We start from the raw sequence: 18,397 nt of genomic DNA on the forward strand, positions 1-18,397 counted from the left end.
AACTAGCTTTCCACCTGCTAGGTGTGTATTTGAGCAAAACTCACTTTACCCCTTACTTAAAAATCCTACCCTCAAATCTTTCCCCCTCTCCCTCAACCCATCTCTTTCGCTCCACCTTCATAACCCTCTTCCACTCCCCCCACATATACTCTCCCTTAACTACTTTAACTAACTCAGCCCTCCTCTATAGAACTCTAGCTCACAAAATGGCTTATGCTTTCTTAGGGAAATCACCTACTATCATGTCACACAATGTCAACGTCCTTAACATCCCCGAAAAAAGGACAAAAATGCTGAAAGAACTTACAAAGGTTCGTCCTTCTATCGTTTTCGTGCAGGAAACACATTTCAAAAGCCAAAATATCCCTAAACTCACTGATCATTTCTTTACGAAGGCATTCCACGCTACAAATTCTCTAGCCTATACTTTAAGGTACGATTTGTGTCCATCTGAAAAAAGATTGGAGCCAATTGCACTACAAAGGATCACCTGCGATTTGAACAGGAATGTATTAAAAAGGAAAGCCTGGGGCTGCCCCAAGCATGCCCGTGGCAAAAATAGAGAGAGTTTTGGACTATCTCGGTACCCAAGGATTGAGCAGAAGATATAGTTAAATATAACAATTTATTCTTAGAAAGATTAAAACAGGGGAATGAAAGAAACAATTGTACATAATTATCTATATACAATCAATAGTTACAGCTGTGCATGATTCTGAAAAAGTTTCAAAAGGTCTATGAACCCCGATGATGATAAGGGGTACCAGATATAGTAGATCTTGGCAAAAGTGCTTTACATGTTTTGGGGCGTGAACCGTTTCCTTGGGAGGAGCCAGTCATTGTCATCTATGAGGTAAGTCATAATCATGATTTTGTAGTCAAACAGCCATAACATATAATATATACAGTTATATACAATAAAAAAGAGTAAAGAAAGCAAATATACGAAATACGCAACATACAATTGACATATACTTTGGGGATCCCTACATTGCTTACCCGGAGAGACCAATGGATAGTGAAACGGTGGACATGGGAGACACTTAAGGGATGCTGGGTTCTACAATTTCAACATTCATATATAGTAAAGTAAGTATTCCATTACCAAAAGAGGATTACTAAAAAAGAAAAACAGTCAGAAGGAAAGGAACAGGGAGAAAATGGGTGGGGCACCACCAGTAAGAACCGGGGGGCACCACCGGTAAGAATGATCAAGCTGCTATTATTGTTCTTACAGTGAAGAAAATCGTAGGCTAAAATAAATGATATCTGAATGAGTGGTCAGATATCTCCACTGAAAGCCAAGATCGTCATATGACGTAATGTGGTGTGGAAGTGGTTAGACATGTTAGAACTTACAGTACATATCTGGCCAAATGAAAAATATGTGTCCTGGTCCCGCAGATGAAAGCAAATCACGGCCACTGGAGGTGCTCACAAGGCTGGAGGATAAGTTCCAGGTATCAGTTTCGGTATCAAGAGTAGACATGTGGAATTTGTTCTGTTCCGAATTATTTTTTTACAAATTTTAACAAATTTGTTGATTCGCAAACATCCAAATTAACGAAAACCCATGAATTGTTTCCAAATAATCGTAAATTTGTAAATTCGTTAATTTGTAAATTCGCAAATGCATAAATTTGAAAATTCAAAAATCCGAAAACCTGAAAATCTTAAAATCTAAAACAATAACTAACTATTAAATTATAGGTATTGGAATTCCTTTTCAAATTTGTCTGCTACTGAACATTATTATTGTAAATAACGAAAAGCCATATCTAAACAAATGGAACGTAATGAATTAATAATAATAAAAAAATAACAATAATAATAAAAACTTTTTATAAATACTATTATGCATTATTAATTTGTTATGTTCCATTCCTTATTTCGGATAATTCATAACTTCGGATACATTTGTATTTGTTAAGTTCACTAACAGCCAAATTTAAAAGGAAATTCCTTTAGCTATAATTTAATAGTTGAAATTTTCCTTTAATAGTTAGTTAGTTAGTTAGTTTGGGCCAGATTCACAGTCCGGCGGCGCAGCGTAACGTAACCCGTTTACGTTACACCGCCACAAATTTTCCGAGTTAGTGCCCAATCCACAAAGCACTTACCTGGAAATTTGCGGCGGTGTATCGTAAACAGGTCCGGCGCAAGGCGGCACAATTCAAATGGGGTGGGTACCATTTAAATTAGGCGCGCTCCCGCGCCGGACGTACTGCGCATGCTCCCGTCGCAAATTTCTCGACGTGCTTTGCCCGAAATTACGATGCGCCAACGTTTTGTGAATCGCGACGTGAAAAAAAGACTTGCGCCGGGGACATTTTTATTTTTTTTTAAAAATTCAAAAGCGACGCGGGAAAGACGGGCATACTTTAACATGGTGGAGTACTTTTACTCAATGTTAAGGGTGCCCTATCTTTGCGACAGAAATCTAACACCCGCAACGACGTAACGATGGGAAAAATCTTCGTGGATCACCGTAACTCCTAATTTGCATACCCGACGCTGTATTACGACGCAAACTCCCCCCAGCGGCGGCCGCGGTATTGCATCCTAAGATCTGACAGTGTAAAACAATTACACCTGTCGGATCTTCTGGCTATCTATGCGTAACTGATTCTATGAATCAGTCGCATAGATAGAACAACAGATACGACGGCGTATCAGGAGATACGCCGTCGTATCTGCTCTGTGAATCTGGCCCTTAGTTAGTTAGTTAGTTAGTTAGTTAGTTAATTAGTTAGTTAGTTACTCTTTTGAATTTTTGGATTTTCGTTCTTTAGAATTTTAGAATTTACAGATTTTCAAATTTACGAATTTACAAATTTATGAATTGCTATCATAACGAATGACCCGAAAAATGGGGGAAAAAAAGTGTGAAGAGTGAAACGAAAATGAACAAATTTTTCGGCAGGGCACATATCTGATTGGTATCATCACCGATACTGGAGCATCCCTACCAGTTGAACATTAAAACTATTTTCCAGCAAGGTTTTTCTTACCTTACAAACCACACCCCACTCCCCTTTAACCACTGCATGTCCTTAGCACATCAAAAACCCTTGAGGTGCCTAATACAAGCTCTTGGATGAAGCTGCAGCCATGAGCTTTGTATTGTTTGTTTACAGCCAGCCATCAGCTGTTCAGTAAAGTTGATCTTAGTGGCTCCATGGCCATTGAATAATTTTTATGACAGTGAGAATGGCCCCTTTCCCTTGCCACCACCCTCGGTGGCTACAGGGCTCTCTCAGAGGAGCCCAGGGCAATGTCTGGAATAGTTAGATACAGAGGAGATAAGGGAATATCTGTTCTCCAATATTCCCTGTCACTTATGAATCATAAAGCTGTGTACACACACGATCGGTTCTTCTTATGAAAAAAGTCAGATGGACTTTTTTCATCGGACAAACCGATCTTGTGTGGGCCCCATCGGTCTTTTTTCCAACGGTGTAAAAAAATAGACATATTTAAAAAAATTTCGATGGATAAAAAACAGATAGTAAATTCCGATCGTCTGTGTGGAACTCCATTGGCGTAATTTCAAAATTCCAGCGTCGTATCATTGTTTTGAATCCTCAAAACATGATACAACGGCATCTCGGCTAGATCCGACAGGCTTAGTACGCCGTCTTAGTATGCCGTCGGATCTTAGATGCAATTATTCGGCGGCCGCTAGGTGGCGTTTCCTTCGAAATCTGCATCGAGTATGCAAATTAGCTATTTATGGCGATCCACGAACGTATGTCCGGCCGGCGAATTTTTTACGTCGTTTTCGTTCGGCTTTTTCCGGCATATAGTTAAAGCTGCTATTATGAGGCGTACTCAATGTTAAGTATGGCCGTCCTTCCCGCGTACAATTTTGATTTTTTTACGTCGATTGCGTAAGTCGTTCGCGAATAGGAATTTGCGTAGAATGACATCATCGTCGTAAGCATTGGCTGGTTCCGGTTTAATTTTGAGCATGTGCACTGGGATACCCACAGGGACGGCGCATGCACAGTTCCAAAAAAATTTTGTTTACGTCGGGTCACGACGTATTAACAGAAAACACGCCCCCATTAGATCCATTTGAAATCCGCGCCCTTACACCGCGATAGATACACTACGCCGCCGTAACTTAGGGCGCGGAATTCTTTGTGGATTAAAAATAAAAAAGATAAGTTACGGCGGCGTAGCGTATCTTAGATACGCTGCGCCCGGCGCAGATGTATGTGGATCTGCCCCTAAGTATGTATGCATGGCTGATGAAAGTCAGCTTCATCGGAATTCCGACGAAAAAATCCATCCAATTTTATTCCATCAGAAATCCGATCGTGTGTACACGGCTTGAAGAGACAAGGATTGTATCGCTTCTGGTTTCAGAGCTGTCATTATCTGGCTACTTTAGTTGGAGAAACAGTGTCGGACCCTCAGTAAGGCACCGAGGGTCTAATAAATCCCTGATGTCTTCATAAAGAGGATCTGTCACATGCCTATACTCTTACATAAGGGGCTTGTTATCCCATATGTACACATCAGAATGTACACGCATTGTACCACACATGTGAGTTGTTAATGTTGTAAGGAGAACAATAATTATAGGGTCATAGGGAGATTATTTTGTCACGTCTAGTTTCAGAGCTGTCATTGCTCGGCTACTGTAGCTGAGGATGCAGCTAATTAAGCATGATCTGTGCTTGATTAGCTGAAGTGGAGGGCAAGGGAGGGGTGGTCTAATGCAGTGGTCATCAACCCTGCCCTACAGAGCCCACTAACAGGCCAGGTTTGCAAGATAACTTAAATACATCACAGGTGATATAATTTGCTGCTCAGTGATTGCAGTATTCTAGTCTGCATCTCCCCTACATAAAACCTGGCCTGTTAGTGGGCCCTGTAGGGCAGGGTTGATGACCACTGGTCTAATAGACCCCTGAGGTCTCCATAAATAGCACTTGTCACTTGCTCATGCTATCACATAGGGATGTTTGCCACCTTGTGATAGCAATAGAGTTAAATAAATAAAACATTTTTTTTAAATAAATTAATAAAATAAATAAAACGAATAAAACATATTTTAAAAGCATCCGTGCCTCCCCCATGCATGCTAGGCCCATAACCCATGTTTAAGTCTAAATGGATTACTTTATAGGACTTTAACCACTTGCTTACTGAGCACCTATACCCCGTTCCTGACCAGACCAATTTTCAGCACTCTCACACTTTGAAATGCGTGGTCATACAACACTGTACCCAAAATACAATTTCATATTTCTTTTACACAAATAGAGCTTTCTTTTGGTGGTATTTATTAACCACTGGGGTTTTTATTTTTTCTAAACAAACAAAAAAAGCCCAAAAATGTTGAAGTAAAACAAAAAATTTTCATAGTTTGTTATAACATTTTGCAAACAGGTAATTTTTCTCCTTCATTGATGTGCACTGAAGAGGCTGCACTGATGGGCACACTGATATGCTGCACTGATGGGCACTGCTGGGCTGCCTTGATGGGCACTAATAGGTGGCACTGATGGGCACTGATATGTGGCAAAGATGGGCACTGATAGGCACTGGTAGAGGACACTGATAGACAGCACTGATAGGGGCACTGATGATGAGGCACTGATTGGCAGCACTGATGGCGGTTTAAAAATGACCGCCATGATAGTCCATCATGATGGTCACATGACCATTAGACCCATCCCGTATCCTGGCATTCTAAGCCCTTAAAGGTCTAACAGGCACCAGCTCTAAGGCCTTGTACAGACGAGCAGACCGTGGTCCGCGGACCATTTTCATCGGACATGTCTGCTGGGAGGTTTTGGTCTGATGTGTGTACACACCATCAGACCAAAATCCCCGCGGACAGAGAACACGGTGAAGTAGACGACACCAACGTTCTCTGACACGGAAGGTCAATGCTTCCACGCATGCGTCAAATCAATTTGATGCATGTGCGGGATTTCGGGCCAGCGGACATGTCGGACGGACAGGCTTCCAGCGGACAAGTTTCTTAGCATGCTAAGAAACTTTTGTCCGCTGGAAACCCGTCCGCTAGGCCGGAAAACTGTCCGGTCGGCCCTACACACGGTCGGACATGTCCGCGGAAAATGGTCCGACGGACCAGTTTCAGCGGACATGTTCGGTCGTGTGTACAAGGTCTAAGGGTTTAAGCAGCAGGATCCTCTCAGGATCCTGAAGACTGCAGCTGTTTTATGACATTAGGAAGGACCAGTCTGAAATAGGAAAATATTATCCAAATTCAAGAGGCATATGTTATTACTAGAATCTTGACATGCTTTATTCCATATCTTTGCAATAACCCACTTTGAATTTGTGCGGGAATTTCCTGTAATAAAGACCAATCAGTCCTGCTCTCTTGTATTCCACCCTCACCCTCATGAAGTTTAATGCACACAGCCTGTAATGTATAGCGCATTCTGGGTCCATCCGAAAGCTCTACTTTCTGAAAATAAATATTTTATCACACAGCAATGGTATCACTGCGACTTTTAAATGATTAAAAATAAAATTGGTGCGCAAAAGTGGATTTATATCCTTTATGGATACTGAGAAATATTGTTTTTGAGTCATATTAAAAAAAAATAGGCACAAAAAAAGAAGAAAAATAGAAAACTGACTTTTAAGGTTGCTACTATAATCCCAATAGGAAAGAAAATGATCTCACATTATAATAAAATATCAAAATTGATTGAATCACATTTAAAAACATATGATGACAAGAATACATTGTCTTATTGGTACCCTGTCCCATGTGTATATATAGGGGGGCTGAACATGGAACACTGCATAGATGGCCCATAGAATGGTATCAATGTAGTCCAAGAAGATCCCTTCTGACTGGAGGCCAAACTACCGGAATCACAGTATCAGTGCCAACAGATCACTACGCGTTTCACCAATAGCTTATTTGCTTTGGGATGTATGACACAGAACAGGACTGGCGTTTTGGCTAACTCCTACTGTAAAGGGCCCAATGTTTGTTTTCCATATCCTGCTTAGAGGGAGGCAACCTGGACAGACTGTGCCAGGCCACGATCTATGCTGGCTCTTGGGGTCCAGCAGCAATTCTGTTTATCATATACACTTAGTTGTTACTGAGGATTTCTATTAGGACAATCTTTTAATACCAATAAGATCCCCGGAAGAAGCTATTGACAAAATGCGATACTGTGATTCCGGTAGTTTGGCCTCCAGTCACAAGGGATCTTCTTGGACTACATTGATACCATTCTATGCGCCATCTATGCGGTTTTCCACTTTCACCCTCCATATATATATACACATATATATATATATATATATATATATATATATATATATATATATAATATTATATATATATATATATGTATATATATGTATGTATATAATATATATATATATATATATAATATATATATATATATATATATATATATATATATATATATATATATACACATGGAACAGGGTACCAATAAGACATGTATATGTATTCTTTTTATTTTTATCATATGTTTTTAAATGTGATTCAGTAAATTTTGATATGTTATTATAATGTGAGACCATTTTCTTCTTATTGGGGTTATAGTGGCAACCTTAAAAGTCTGTTTTCTATTTTATCTTTTTTTTGGGGGGCTTAACCACTTAAAAATGCAGCTAAAGGACCTTGCCCCTTTTTGTGATTCGGCACTGCGTCGCTTTAACTGACAATTGCGCGGTCGTGCGATGTGGCTCCCAAACAAAATTGGCGTCCTTTTTTCCCCACAAATAGAGATTTCTTTTGGTGGTATTTCATCACCTCTGCGGTTTTTATTTTTTGCGTTATAAACAAAAATTGAGTGACAATTTTGAAAAAAATTCAATATTTTTAACTTTTTGCTATAATAAATATCCCCCAAAAATATATAACAATTTTTTTTTCCTCAGTTTAGGCCGATACGTATTCTGCTGCATATTTTTGGTAAAAAAAATTGCAATAAGCGTTTATCGGTTGGTTTGTGCAAAATTTATAGCATTTACAAAATAGGGGATAGTTTTATTGCATTTTTATAAAAACATTTTTTACTACTTATGGCGGTGATCAGCGATTTTTTTCGTGACTGCGACATTATGGCGGACACTTCGGACAATTTTGACACATTTTTGGAACCATGGGCATTTTCACAGCAAAAAATGCATTTAAAATGCATTGTTTACTGTGGAAATGCCAGTTGCAGTTTGGGAGTTAACCACAGGGGGCGCTGAAGGAGTTAGGGTTCACCTAATGTGTGTTTACAACTGTAGGGGGTGTGGCTGTAGGAGTGATGTAATCGATTATGTATCCCTATAAAAGGGATCACACGATCGATGCAGCCGCCACCGTGAAGAACGGGGAAGCCGTGTTTACACGCGGCTCTCCCCGTTCTTCAGCTCCGGGGACCGATCGCGGGACCCAAGCAGCGATCAGGTCCACGGGTCCCGCGGTCCCGGTCATGGAGCTTCGAACCGGGTCCCACGGCTGGGTACATGTACAGGACGTACCTGTACGTACATGTGCCCAACCGTGCCATTCTGCTGACGTATATGTGCAGGAGGTGGTCCTTAAGTGGTTAAACAATTGGATGTGGTGCCTCCCTCTGCAGTATATTTCTTGAACACTTTTCATAGTTTTAAAAAATAATTATGCCGCGTACACACGACCGTTTTTCATGTCAAGGAAAAAAAAAACGTTTTTCTCTACGTTATTCTTGTCAAGCCTGCCTTGCATACACACGATCGTGAAAAAAATGCTTGAGCAAAGCGCGGTGATACAACGGCACTATAAAGGGGAAGTTTCATTCGAATGGCGCCACCCTTTGGGCTGATTATGCAAATTTCCCTTCTCATAACTTGCTTCTGAGCATACATGCTTTTTCTCCATCATTAAAGCCTACACACGGTCGTTTTTCACGACGAGAAAAACTATGACATGAAAAACGACGAGAAAAATAGAGCAGGTTCTACATTTTTAATGGCTATTTTTCTCGTTGAGAAAAATGCTCTGGAGCCTACACAAGACCGTTTTTTAATGTACAATTTAAAAAATTGCATTTTTCTTGTCATGAAAAAGGCGTGTACGTGGCATTGGACGTTTTTTCTCCTCAAAACTATTCAATATTAACATATCAATCCAATCCTAGATAGTTACATAGTTAGTCAGGTTGAAAAAAGACACAAGTTCAACCATAAAAAAATAAATAAAATATCGTACAATCCCATATACCCAATTCTATGCCCACAGTTGATCCAGAGGAAGGCAAAAAAAAAACAGCAGTGCATGATCCAATTTGCTGATCCCCCTCAAGGCAATTGAATTTTCCCTGGATCAACTTTAACTATAAATGTTAGTACCCAGTTATATTATGTACATTTAGGAAAGAATCCAGGCCTTTCCTAAAGAAATCTACTGAGCTGGCCAGAACCAGGGCTGTCTTAATGAGAGGGCACACCTGGGCACTGCCCAAGGGCCCCAGCTGCATGGGGGCCCCTGCACTTTCCCCAAAGCAGCTGGTCCTTGAGCCCACTCTGCCCCGAAATTGGGGGCCCCCATGATGGCACTGAGAGTGATGGGGGGATATCTGGGGTGTAGAGAGGTCAGAGTGCTGGGGAGGCATAAATCTAGCAGATATATTATATGCACAGGACAGCTGTGTTACTTTATGTATGTAGTATTTCCCCCCACTGTTTCTTTGCTGTACAGAATGATTGTTCATGTAGTTAATGCAGAGCTCCACCCAAAAGGTGCCTCTTACCTACTTGATGTCTGTTTACCTGCACTGTCTCTATTGTAGGGGCTCCAGAGCATTACTTTGCCCAGGGGCCCATGATGCTATTAAGATGGCCCTGGCCAGAACCACCTCTGGAGGGAGTCTATTCCACATTTTCACAGCTCTTACTGTGAAGATACCTTTCCATATTTGGAGATGAAATATTTTTTCCTCTAGACGTAAAGAGTGCTCCCTTGTCCTCTGTGATGACCGTAAAGTGAATATTTTAACACCAAGTTCACTATACGGACCCCTTATATATTTGTACATGTGGATCATATCCCCCCCAATTCTCTTCTTCTCAAGAGTGAATACATTTAGTTCTTCTAATCATTCCTCATAGCTGAGCTCCTCCATGCCTCTTATCAGTTTGGTTGCCCGTCTCTGCACTTTTCCCAGTTCCCCAATATCCTTTTTGAGAAAAGGTGCCCAAAACTGAACTGCATATTCCAGATGAGGTCTTACATTTGTACTATTTTTTCTTCTTTTAACAAAACAGTAAATTGAATTCATAGGTATCAGACCCTTATATTTCTGTTTGCATTAATTTAAATTAAATGTTAATATTTGATTTGGGTTATTACACTATGAGTATCTAATACAGTGTTTCTCAACTCCAGTCCTCAAGGCGCCCCAACAGGTCATGTTTTTAGGCTTTCCATTATTTTGCACAGGTGGTTTGATCAGCTTCACTGCCTAAGTAATTACCACAGCTGTTTAATCCGAAGGAAATCCTGAAAACAAGAGCTGTGTGTTGGGGCGCCTTGAGGACTGGAGTTGAGAAACACTGATCTAATATATAATTGCATCACTGGCCGGATTCAGATAGAATTGTCTATCTATAGGCGGGTGTAATTACGCTGCCGTAAATTAGGGCACAAGTTCCGTATTCAGAAAGGACTTGCGCCCTTAGTTACGGCGGCGTAACGTATGTGTGTCGGCGTAAGCTTGCCTAATTCAAATGTGGATGATGTGGGCATGTTTTACTTAAATGAATGGTGACCCCACGTATTTGACGTATTTTACGAACGGCGCAAATCGTCATTGCTTTAGACATAAACGTAACTTAAGTACAGCCCTATTCGCGAACGACTCACGCAAATGACGTAAAAAATTTAAAACTCGATGCGGGAACGACGTCCATACTTAACATTGGCTATGCCTCATATAGCAGGGGTAACTTTATGCCAGAAAAAGCCTAACGTAAACGACGTAAAAAAATGCGCCGGCCGGACGTACGTTTCTGAATCGGCGTATCTACCTAATTAGCATATTCATCGCGTAACTATACGGAAGCGCCACCTAGCGGCCAGCGTAAATATGCAGCCTAAGATACGACGGTGTAAGACACTTACGCCGGTCGGATCTTAGGGAAATCTATGCGTAACTGATTCTATGAATCAGTCGCATAGATGCGATGCCGCACACTCAGAGATACGACGGCGTATCCGGAGATACGCCGTCGTATCTCCTTTCTGAATCTGGCCCACTGTATTTACTATAAATGAAAAAAACAAAAAAGTGTACATAAGATTACTTGGCTTTAGCAATTCCATTGCAATTAAAATAAATTAAATTTGAAATAAAATAATTGTTGCTCGCTCATTTATTTTTAATTTTTTGTGTTATGTCTTCAGATTATGGAGGAAAAAAATTTGACCACTTTAACCATGATCCACCTGTTAGGATTTAATACTCCACATGGTATAACATTTTTTATCCTTTTTATTTTCTTCGTCGTTTATTGTCTGACGATATGTGGAAACCTCCTGATCATCACACTGGTGTCCTACAGCAAATCCCTCCATTCCCCCATGTACTTCTTCCTCTCCCAACTCTCCGTATCAGATATCTTATTATCAACTGACATTCTTCCTAATACACTTCATGTTGTTTTGATGAAGGAGATCATGATGTCATTTTCTGATTGTATCACTCAATATTATTTCTTTGCTATCTCAGAAACTTCAGAGTGTCTTCTTCTGACAGTGATGTGTTACGACAGATATGTGGCCATTTGTAAACCGTTGCATTATACCTTAGCAATGAACTTCCAGTTCTGCTGCATATTGATCATCACATGTTGGGTTTCAAGTGTTTTAATAGCATTGATTCACACTTTAACAATCTCACAGTTACACTTTTGCGGTCCTAATACTATGGATCATTTCTTCTGTGATCTTGACCCCATCCTAAAGCTCTCCTGTTCTGACACAAGCATTGTTCAGCTTGAAGTGACATTGTTGAGTTTTCTATTTGTTGTCATCCCTTTCTTTGTTATTATTGTATCATATGTTTGTATTATGATCACCATTTTTAAAATCCCATCTATGAAGAGCAGGAAGAAAGTTTTTTCAACATGCAGCTCCCACCTGACTGTTGTGTGTATTTATTATGGTACTCTGGTTGGTGTTTACCTAATACCTCATGGTGGACAGTCATGGAATATCATGAAGTCCCTGTCATTGCTGTACACTGTAGCCACCCCTTTACTGAATCCAATTATTTATAGTCTGAGGAACAGAGACTTGAAAAAAGCTGTAGATGACATTATCGACCGCTACCTGAGCTTGCCTTTTTAGAAAATTATAAATTATGCGCTTAAAGGGTAAGTTCACCATTACAGAAAATCTGTAGTGTGAACTTACACCGGACCCCCTTCTCACCCCCCTGGTCCCGCAATCATCCGCTGTGACACATTTGATTGCCGCTTCACCGGTCCATACAAAAAAAAAAAAAATTGTTGGAATTAAGCCTCGTGCACACGGGCCAGAATCTTGTCAGGAAAAAAAATTGTGTTTCCTGACGAGATGCATGCGTGCATGCATCTAAGTCATTGCGAGCATGTGCGGGTTTCATGGTAAGGTAAGGTAAGTATACCGACGCTCGGGATTCTCACCAGGAAACAGGCCGACAAGAATCTTGACGAGAAAATAGAGAACAGGATCTCTATTTTTCTCGTCGAGATTCTGGGCAGATTTCCAGACGAGAAACCTGAAAGCCACATACACATGCACGGTTTACTCGGCAAGAAAGCTCTGGCCGCAGTTTTCTTGCTGGTTCTTGCCGAGAAAACCGAGCGTGTGTACGAGGCTCAACACTTAAAAAAAGGACCTGGTCCCTCCCTTACACTATCCAAAATGAAAAAAAAAAGTTTTGCCTTTAGTTCTACTTTAACCTTTAGGCCTAAAATGCATGTGTGCAAAAAACGAAACAAAAATGGCTCAGACAAAAAAAGTGTAAAAGTAAAATAATGTATTTTGCCTTAAAAATATGTGATCCCAGAATAAGAAGGAAGGGGTAGAGCTGACTGTGCTGTTACCATATCCAGGATACACAACACAAGGTGGCATCACCACCACCAAAGAGGTATGTCCCATCCTGCATCCTTTCTGCCTTCCAGCAAATGTACCCAATGTGCCATGAGGGAGATGTAACATCCCTGCCCATGTTTGCTGGACCATATGTCTGTGGTTATGTGCAACCTAATACTGTCCTGTGACACAGAGACATTATGTTCCACATTGTAAGGGAAGGCAAAATGGTATACTGGGTGAAAAAAAAAGGGGATTGGGTACCTGCCACTACTGTGCAGAATAGGTTGTAAAGCCACAGAATGGGCAGATTCCACTAACTGGAATAGAAACAGCTGTAAAGCCAGAAATTTTGGAAAACTGGCCTTAATACATTAGGCATGGGGGTGACTGAGTAAATATTTTTCTTACTTTCCACCATTTGGGAAAAAGACACATGCCTGGTCCAGCATGCAGTTGGAGATGGCAGTTTGGAGTTAAAAGACTTACTGTGAAGTTGAAGCCTACACTTGGCCCTACTCTGTGTGGCTCGTGCAGATCCTCTTCCCAACTTGATATGGCTTAAGGTAGATCTTTCAAACCCCTTATAAGAATTATATCTCTATTGCTTGAAACCACAGATGTTGCAGCGGATGTAGATGGAGATTGTTGTAGAGTGGGGAAAGATGCAGAAAGAGAGGAGTAAAAAGAAGGAAGATTGTGGGCTTTTTGCTGCTTACTGGTAACATTCATGTGCTACTCCAAATGAGCTTTGTGATAAAAAGTCCTGTGTCTGCTCAAGGATGTGGTTTTCCAAATGACCGGTAGATTTACCATGCTTGATAAGCTTCAGAGGCTGAAAACATCTATGGTATAGATGTGGATAGAAGGGGGGGGGGGTTTGGGACTTTAAATGAGATGCGTTTTAGCAGTATGCAATTAAATATATATATATTGAATATAAAAAAAATGTTTCCATAATAGCCTGGCTCAAAGTTACCAACCAAAAAAGCATTAAACCAAATTAACCTGTCACGCTGTATGCATTAAAAACAGAGGTTTAGTTGCATGTATTTGCAAATACCTGTGTAAGCTTGCAGGCCCCCGTCAAGGCACTATGTGTACTGCAGTCCTAACTATGAATTTTAAAGTCTCCTCAATAGGAGCACAGGAGTGCTAATCAATAGATAAGGGGCAGGTGATCACCTGACCATGCCCCTACCTATAGTTGGTCTAGCAAAAAAGAGCACTGGAAAAACAAAAGAAATGCAAGAGTGGAACCAAACATGCCTACCAAACCAAAACACCACCAAACTAAAGGCGGACCACATCAATCTGGGTCAGCTAGTCAAAAAATGACAATGCATAATTAACTGTCGGTGGTAGATCTGTGGAGGCACTTTATTCCACTCCTGAAACGCATCTCCATCCCTGGATAGTCTAAAAAAGGGGGGATAAGGTTGGGACTTTACATGAGGCATATGATAGAACTACCATAGGCCTCCATCCCTGTAAATGGACAGAAGGGGGGGAGGTTCTATCCATTTACAGGGATGGAGGTGACCCAGGTTGATGTGGTCCGCCTTTAGTTTGGTGGTGCCCTTCCCCACATCCCCTCATACATGCAAACAGCCATTCTTTGATTAACCTCTTCCATGTCACCAGATCTAAACTGATATTATGGTTGATATACTTATGGTTATTTACTCCCAGGCCCTCATAAACATAATTGCATATGATGGTGCAAATATGCAACCCGTTGCAGATCTACTTATCTGTCTCTAAGGAACACCTTGAAACTGTTGCCCGTAAGTTATATTTGAGATTTAATATCTCTCAGATATGATTTGGGTTAATGAGAGTTCTTTGACCATAAGTGAAAGCTTTAACAGAATAACAAAAATGTATTGGTAAATAGTAAGGAGGCCTAAACTAATACACAGCAATCTATCTATTGTACAGAAAAATGGGTAAAAATTGCGGATTACATGAAGGAATACAGAGTATCATACTCAAAACATTACAAACAGCAGGACAGAGAAATATAAGACAAACATTTATAGCTAGATTCACGTAGGGTAGATACGCCATCATAACTCTGAATCTACGCCGTCGTAAATTTAAGCGTATTCTGGAAACCAGATACTCTTAAATTAGGCTAAGATACGAGCTGCATAAGTCTCCTACACCGTCGTATCTTAGGGTGCAAATTTAGGCTGGCCGCTAGGAGGCGCTTCCGTTGTTTTCTGCGGCGAATATGCAAATGAGAAATATACGCCAATTCACGAACGTACGTACGCCCGTCGCAATTAGTTACGCCGTTTACGGAAGAGATGCGCCGGCGTAAAGATAAAGCTGCTCCCTAGGTGGCGCAGCCCATGCAAGGTATGGACGTCGGAACAGGCCTATCTTTTTACGTAGTTTGCGTAAGTCATACGTGAATAGGGCTGTGCGTAAGTTACGTTCACGTCACAGGCATTGAGCCAACGTATCTTAGGCATTCTATCCGACGCATGCGCACTGGGATTCTTTCACGAATGGCGCATGCGCCATTAGTAAAAAACTTCAAATACGTGGGGTCACACTAAATTTATATAAAACACGCCCACATCATCCACATTTGAATTAGGCGGGCTTACGCCGGACCACATACGCTACGCCGCCGTAACTTAGGGCGCAAGTTCTTTCTGAATACAGAACTTGCGCCCTAATTTACGGCGGCGTAACGTATCTGAGATACGTTACGCCCGCCGACAGATACACTCTTGTATCTGAATCCAGCTATTAGATACAAGTATAAGAGATGAAGTAATTATTAGCCTCTTTTTAGTAAACTGTATAAAACTTAGTTTAAAAACAGTACCATCATCCACAATCTAAGTAGATAGCGAGAGAACTCAGGGAACCCCATGAACCCAAAATAACCCACAGAAAGGAATGGGCAGGGAGGACTATTACGGTACATGATGAGTAGATGAACTCAGAAAAGAAGCTTGTATTCGTCCCAATGACACCGCTCGTTTGGAGTATTTCAGTAGGGGAAATTCCCACTGAAGTTGTGTTGGAGCCAGGGTCCCAGGACATTTGATTCCCACCAGATATCAAAGTAAGTTCTCATCCCCTATATGCTGCCCAGTCTCTGACCTGTTCATACCAACATGTGCAATATCAGTTCATTTACCTGCATCACTTTTATATCTAGGTGTTCACTGGCTTACCCTTTATTGATAAACATTAACTGGTAATATCGCTTTATAAACTTTTTTGTTCACTTATTGATTTTTCACCCTCAATCTTCCAACTAAGATTGGCTTCAGCAACATTATCTACTGGGACCGTTGGTCCAGGGACCCTATACTTATTTCCTGCTGTGTACCTCACGCAGGTAAATCACGTATTTCTGATCACTTGTTGTAACACTCCTTCACCAAATGTTTTAATTTCCATTCTTTCATTTCCTTCCCTTTTCTTTCTCCCCCTCTCTCCCCTTTTTCCTTTTCTCCCCTTAACCCTCCCCCCTTCATTCCTTCCCCGCCTCCCTCCCTCTTTTCCCCTTTCCTCCCCCTTCCCTCCTCTTCCTTTCCTCCCTTCCTCCACTTTCCCCTCCCCATCTTTGTCCCCTTCACCCTCCCCCCTTTTCCTCCCTCCCCCCTTCATTTTCTTTCCCCTCATCCCAACACCCCCTTCCCCAACTCCCCCCTTCCCCCCCCCCCCTTTACCTTCCTCCTCTTCTTCTTTATTTGATTCTATATAATTTTTATATTATTGTACTTTTTTATCTTTCTTCCCATTTCACATTTTACTTGGGTCCCATTTATGGCCCTTAGCCACCATATTCACTTCTCCTCACAAGATCACATGCACCCCTTAAGATATTCCATATATATAGATATATATATATATATATATATAGGATATATATATATATAGATTTCCTTACCGTGAGACATCATTGAAAGGTCCATCTCCATATCTACCACCTTGGCCGCTGCGGGAGACAAACTTACCTTGGCTGTCTGAGCTAACGGGACATCTGCTCCTAGTCCCCAATATGTACTATATATATTTGTTCCTGTCGATAGGTTTACCTACACAAACTGGACTAAATGTGGTCTAAATTCATTATTGTTGTGTGTTTGTAGTAGTCAACTTTCAGAATTTCTCCTGACGAAGCGATGTAATATCGCAAACAAGTCAGTAGAGACTTCCTGTACCGTAGTCCCCTACGCTCACACTGGACTGTCCGCCCCCCTTGGGGGACTGTGCAATAATCGTCACGATATATTTATTGTTTTTTGATGTTTGATGTTTTTATTATTTCTTGATATTATACCAATAATTTACCTATTTTTGATATACCTGCTCTTTTCTGAGTTCATCTACTCATCCTGTACCGTAATAGTCCTCCTTGGGCCATTCCTTTCTGTGGTTATTTTGAGTTCATGGGGTTCTCTCGCTATCTAACAAGTACAAGAAGATTTTCCATAGTTACCATGCTAACGACAAGGTTCCATTTTGGTGACTGCTCTACCATAGAGTGTGGCAATCTCTCCTTCTATCTAGTCTGTGTATATCATTACATGCTGATGACTTATTGTTGGCATGTGTGGCTCTGATGATGCCTCCCTATTCCTGGTTAAGGATTGGCTAAATCTCCAATATCTATACTTTTGCATAAGTCAGCCCCCGTTATTGAAAATCCTGGTCCTGACTATTTTGGAGTGGGAGTAGTTTAAACTTTTAGGTACGTGACTTTATATGAAAATTAAAGGAGTTTGTAAACTAAAAAAAAAAAAGTCACTTTAATGCAATCTATGCATTAAGGTGAAAAAAACATCTGAAGGATGCAGCCCCCCCCCCCACCCCCATTTTACTTACTAAACCCCTCAAAAGTCCCACCTCAGTCCTGAGATCCTCTTTCACCCTCAGGCCTGCCACTGATTGGCTATAGCGGATGATTGAGAACACGCAGCCATTGCTGGAACTGCTGTCAATCACATCCAGTGACGCGGCGCGCCGAGGGGCAGGGCCGAGTGATACAGTGACGGCTATGGCCGCTCGCTGTATCACGGGAGCGCGCCTGCAAGTGTCTCACCCACCATGCAAGCTCTCTCGCATGAAAGTGGTGAGTTCTTGCGGGGAGGACCAGAGACAGCCGCCGAAGGACCCCCAAGATGTGGATCAGGGCCACTCTGTGCAAAACACACTGCACAGTGGGAGTAAGTATAACATGTTTGTTATTTTTAAAGAAAAAAAATGCCTATAGTGACCCTTTAAGTATTGACGGACTGCCCCCCTTTATTGCACATCTATAGGAGGGTCCTATAA

The 18,397-nt window shown here is 41.2% G+C and overlaps 1 protein-coding gene across 1 annotated transcript; it reads left to right on the forward strand.

The window, feature by feature from the left end:
* Nucleotides 1-11,265: 11,265 nt before the first annotated feature.
* Nucleotides 11,266-12,358, forward strand: LOC120930664 (olfactory receptor 1500-like). Its single transcript, XM_040341840.1, has one exon. It carries the CDS (start codon nucleotides 11,417-11,419, stop codon nucleotides 12,356-12,358), a length of 942 nt encoding a protein of 313 aa, XP_040197774.1. The 5' UTR covers nucleotides 11,266-11,416.
* Nucleotides 12,359-18,397: the final 6,039 nt, after the last annotated feature.

The sequence above is a fragment of the Rana temporaria genome, chromosome 3 (assembly GCF_905171775.1).
Source record: "Rana temporaria chromosome 3, aRanTem1.1, whole genome shotgun sequence".
NCBI lineage: Eukaryota > Metazoa > Chordata > Amphibia > Anura > Ranidae > Rana > Rana temporaria.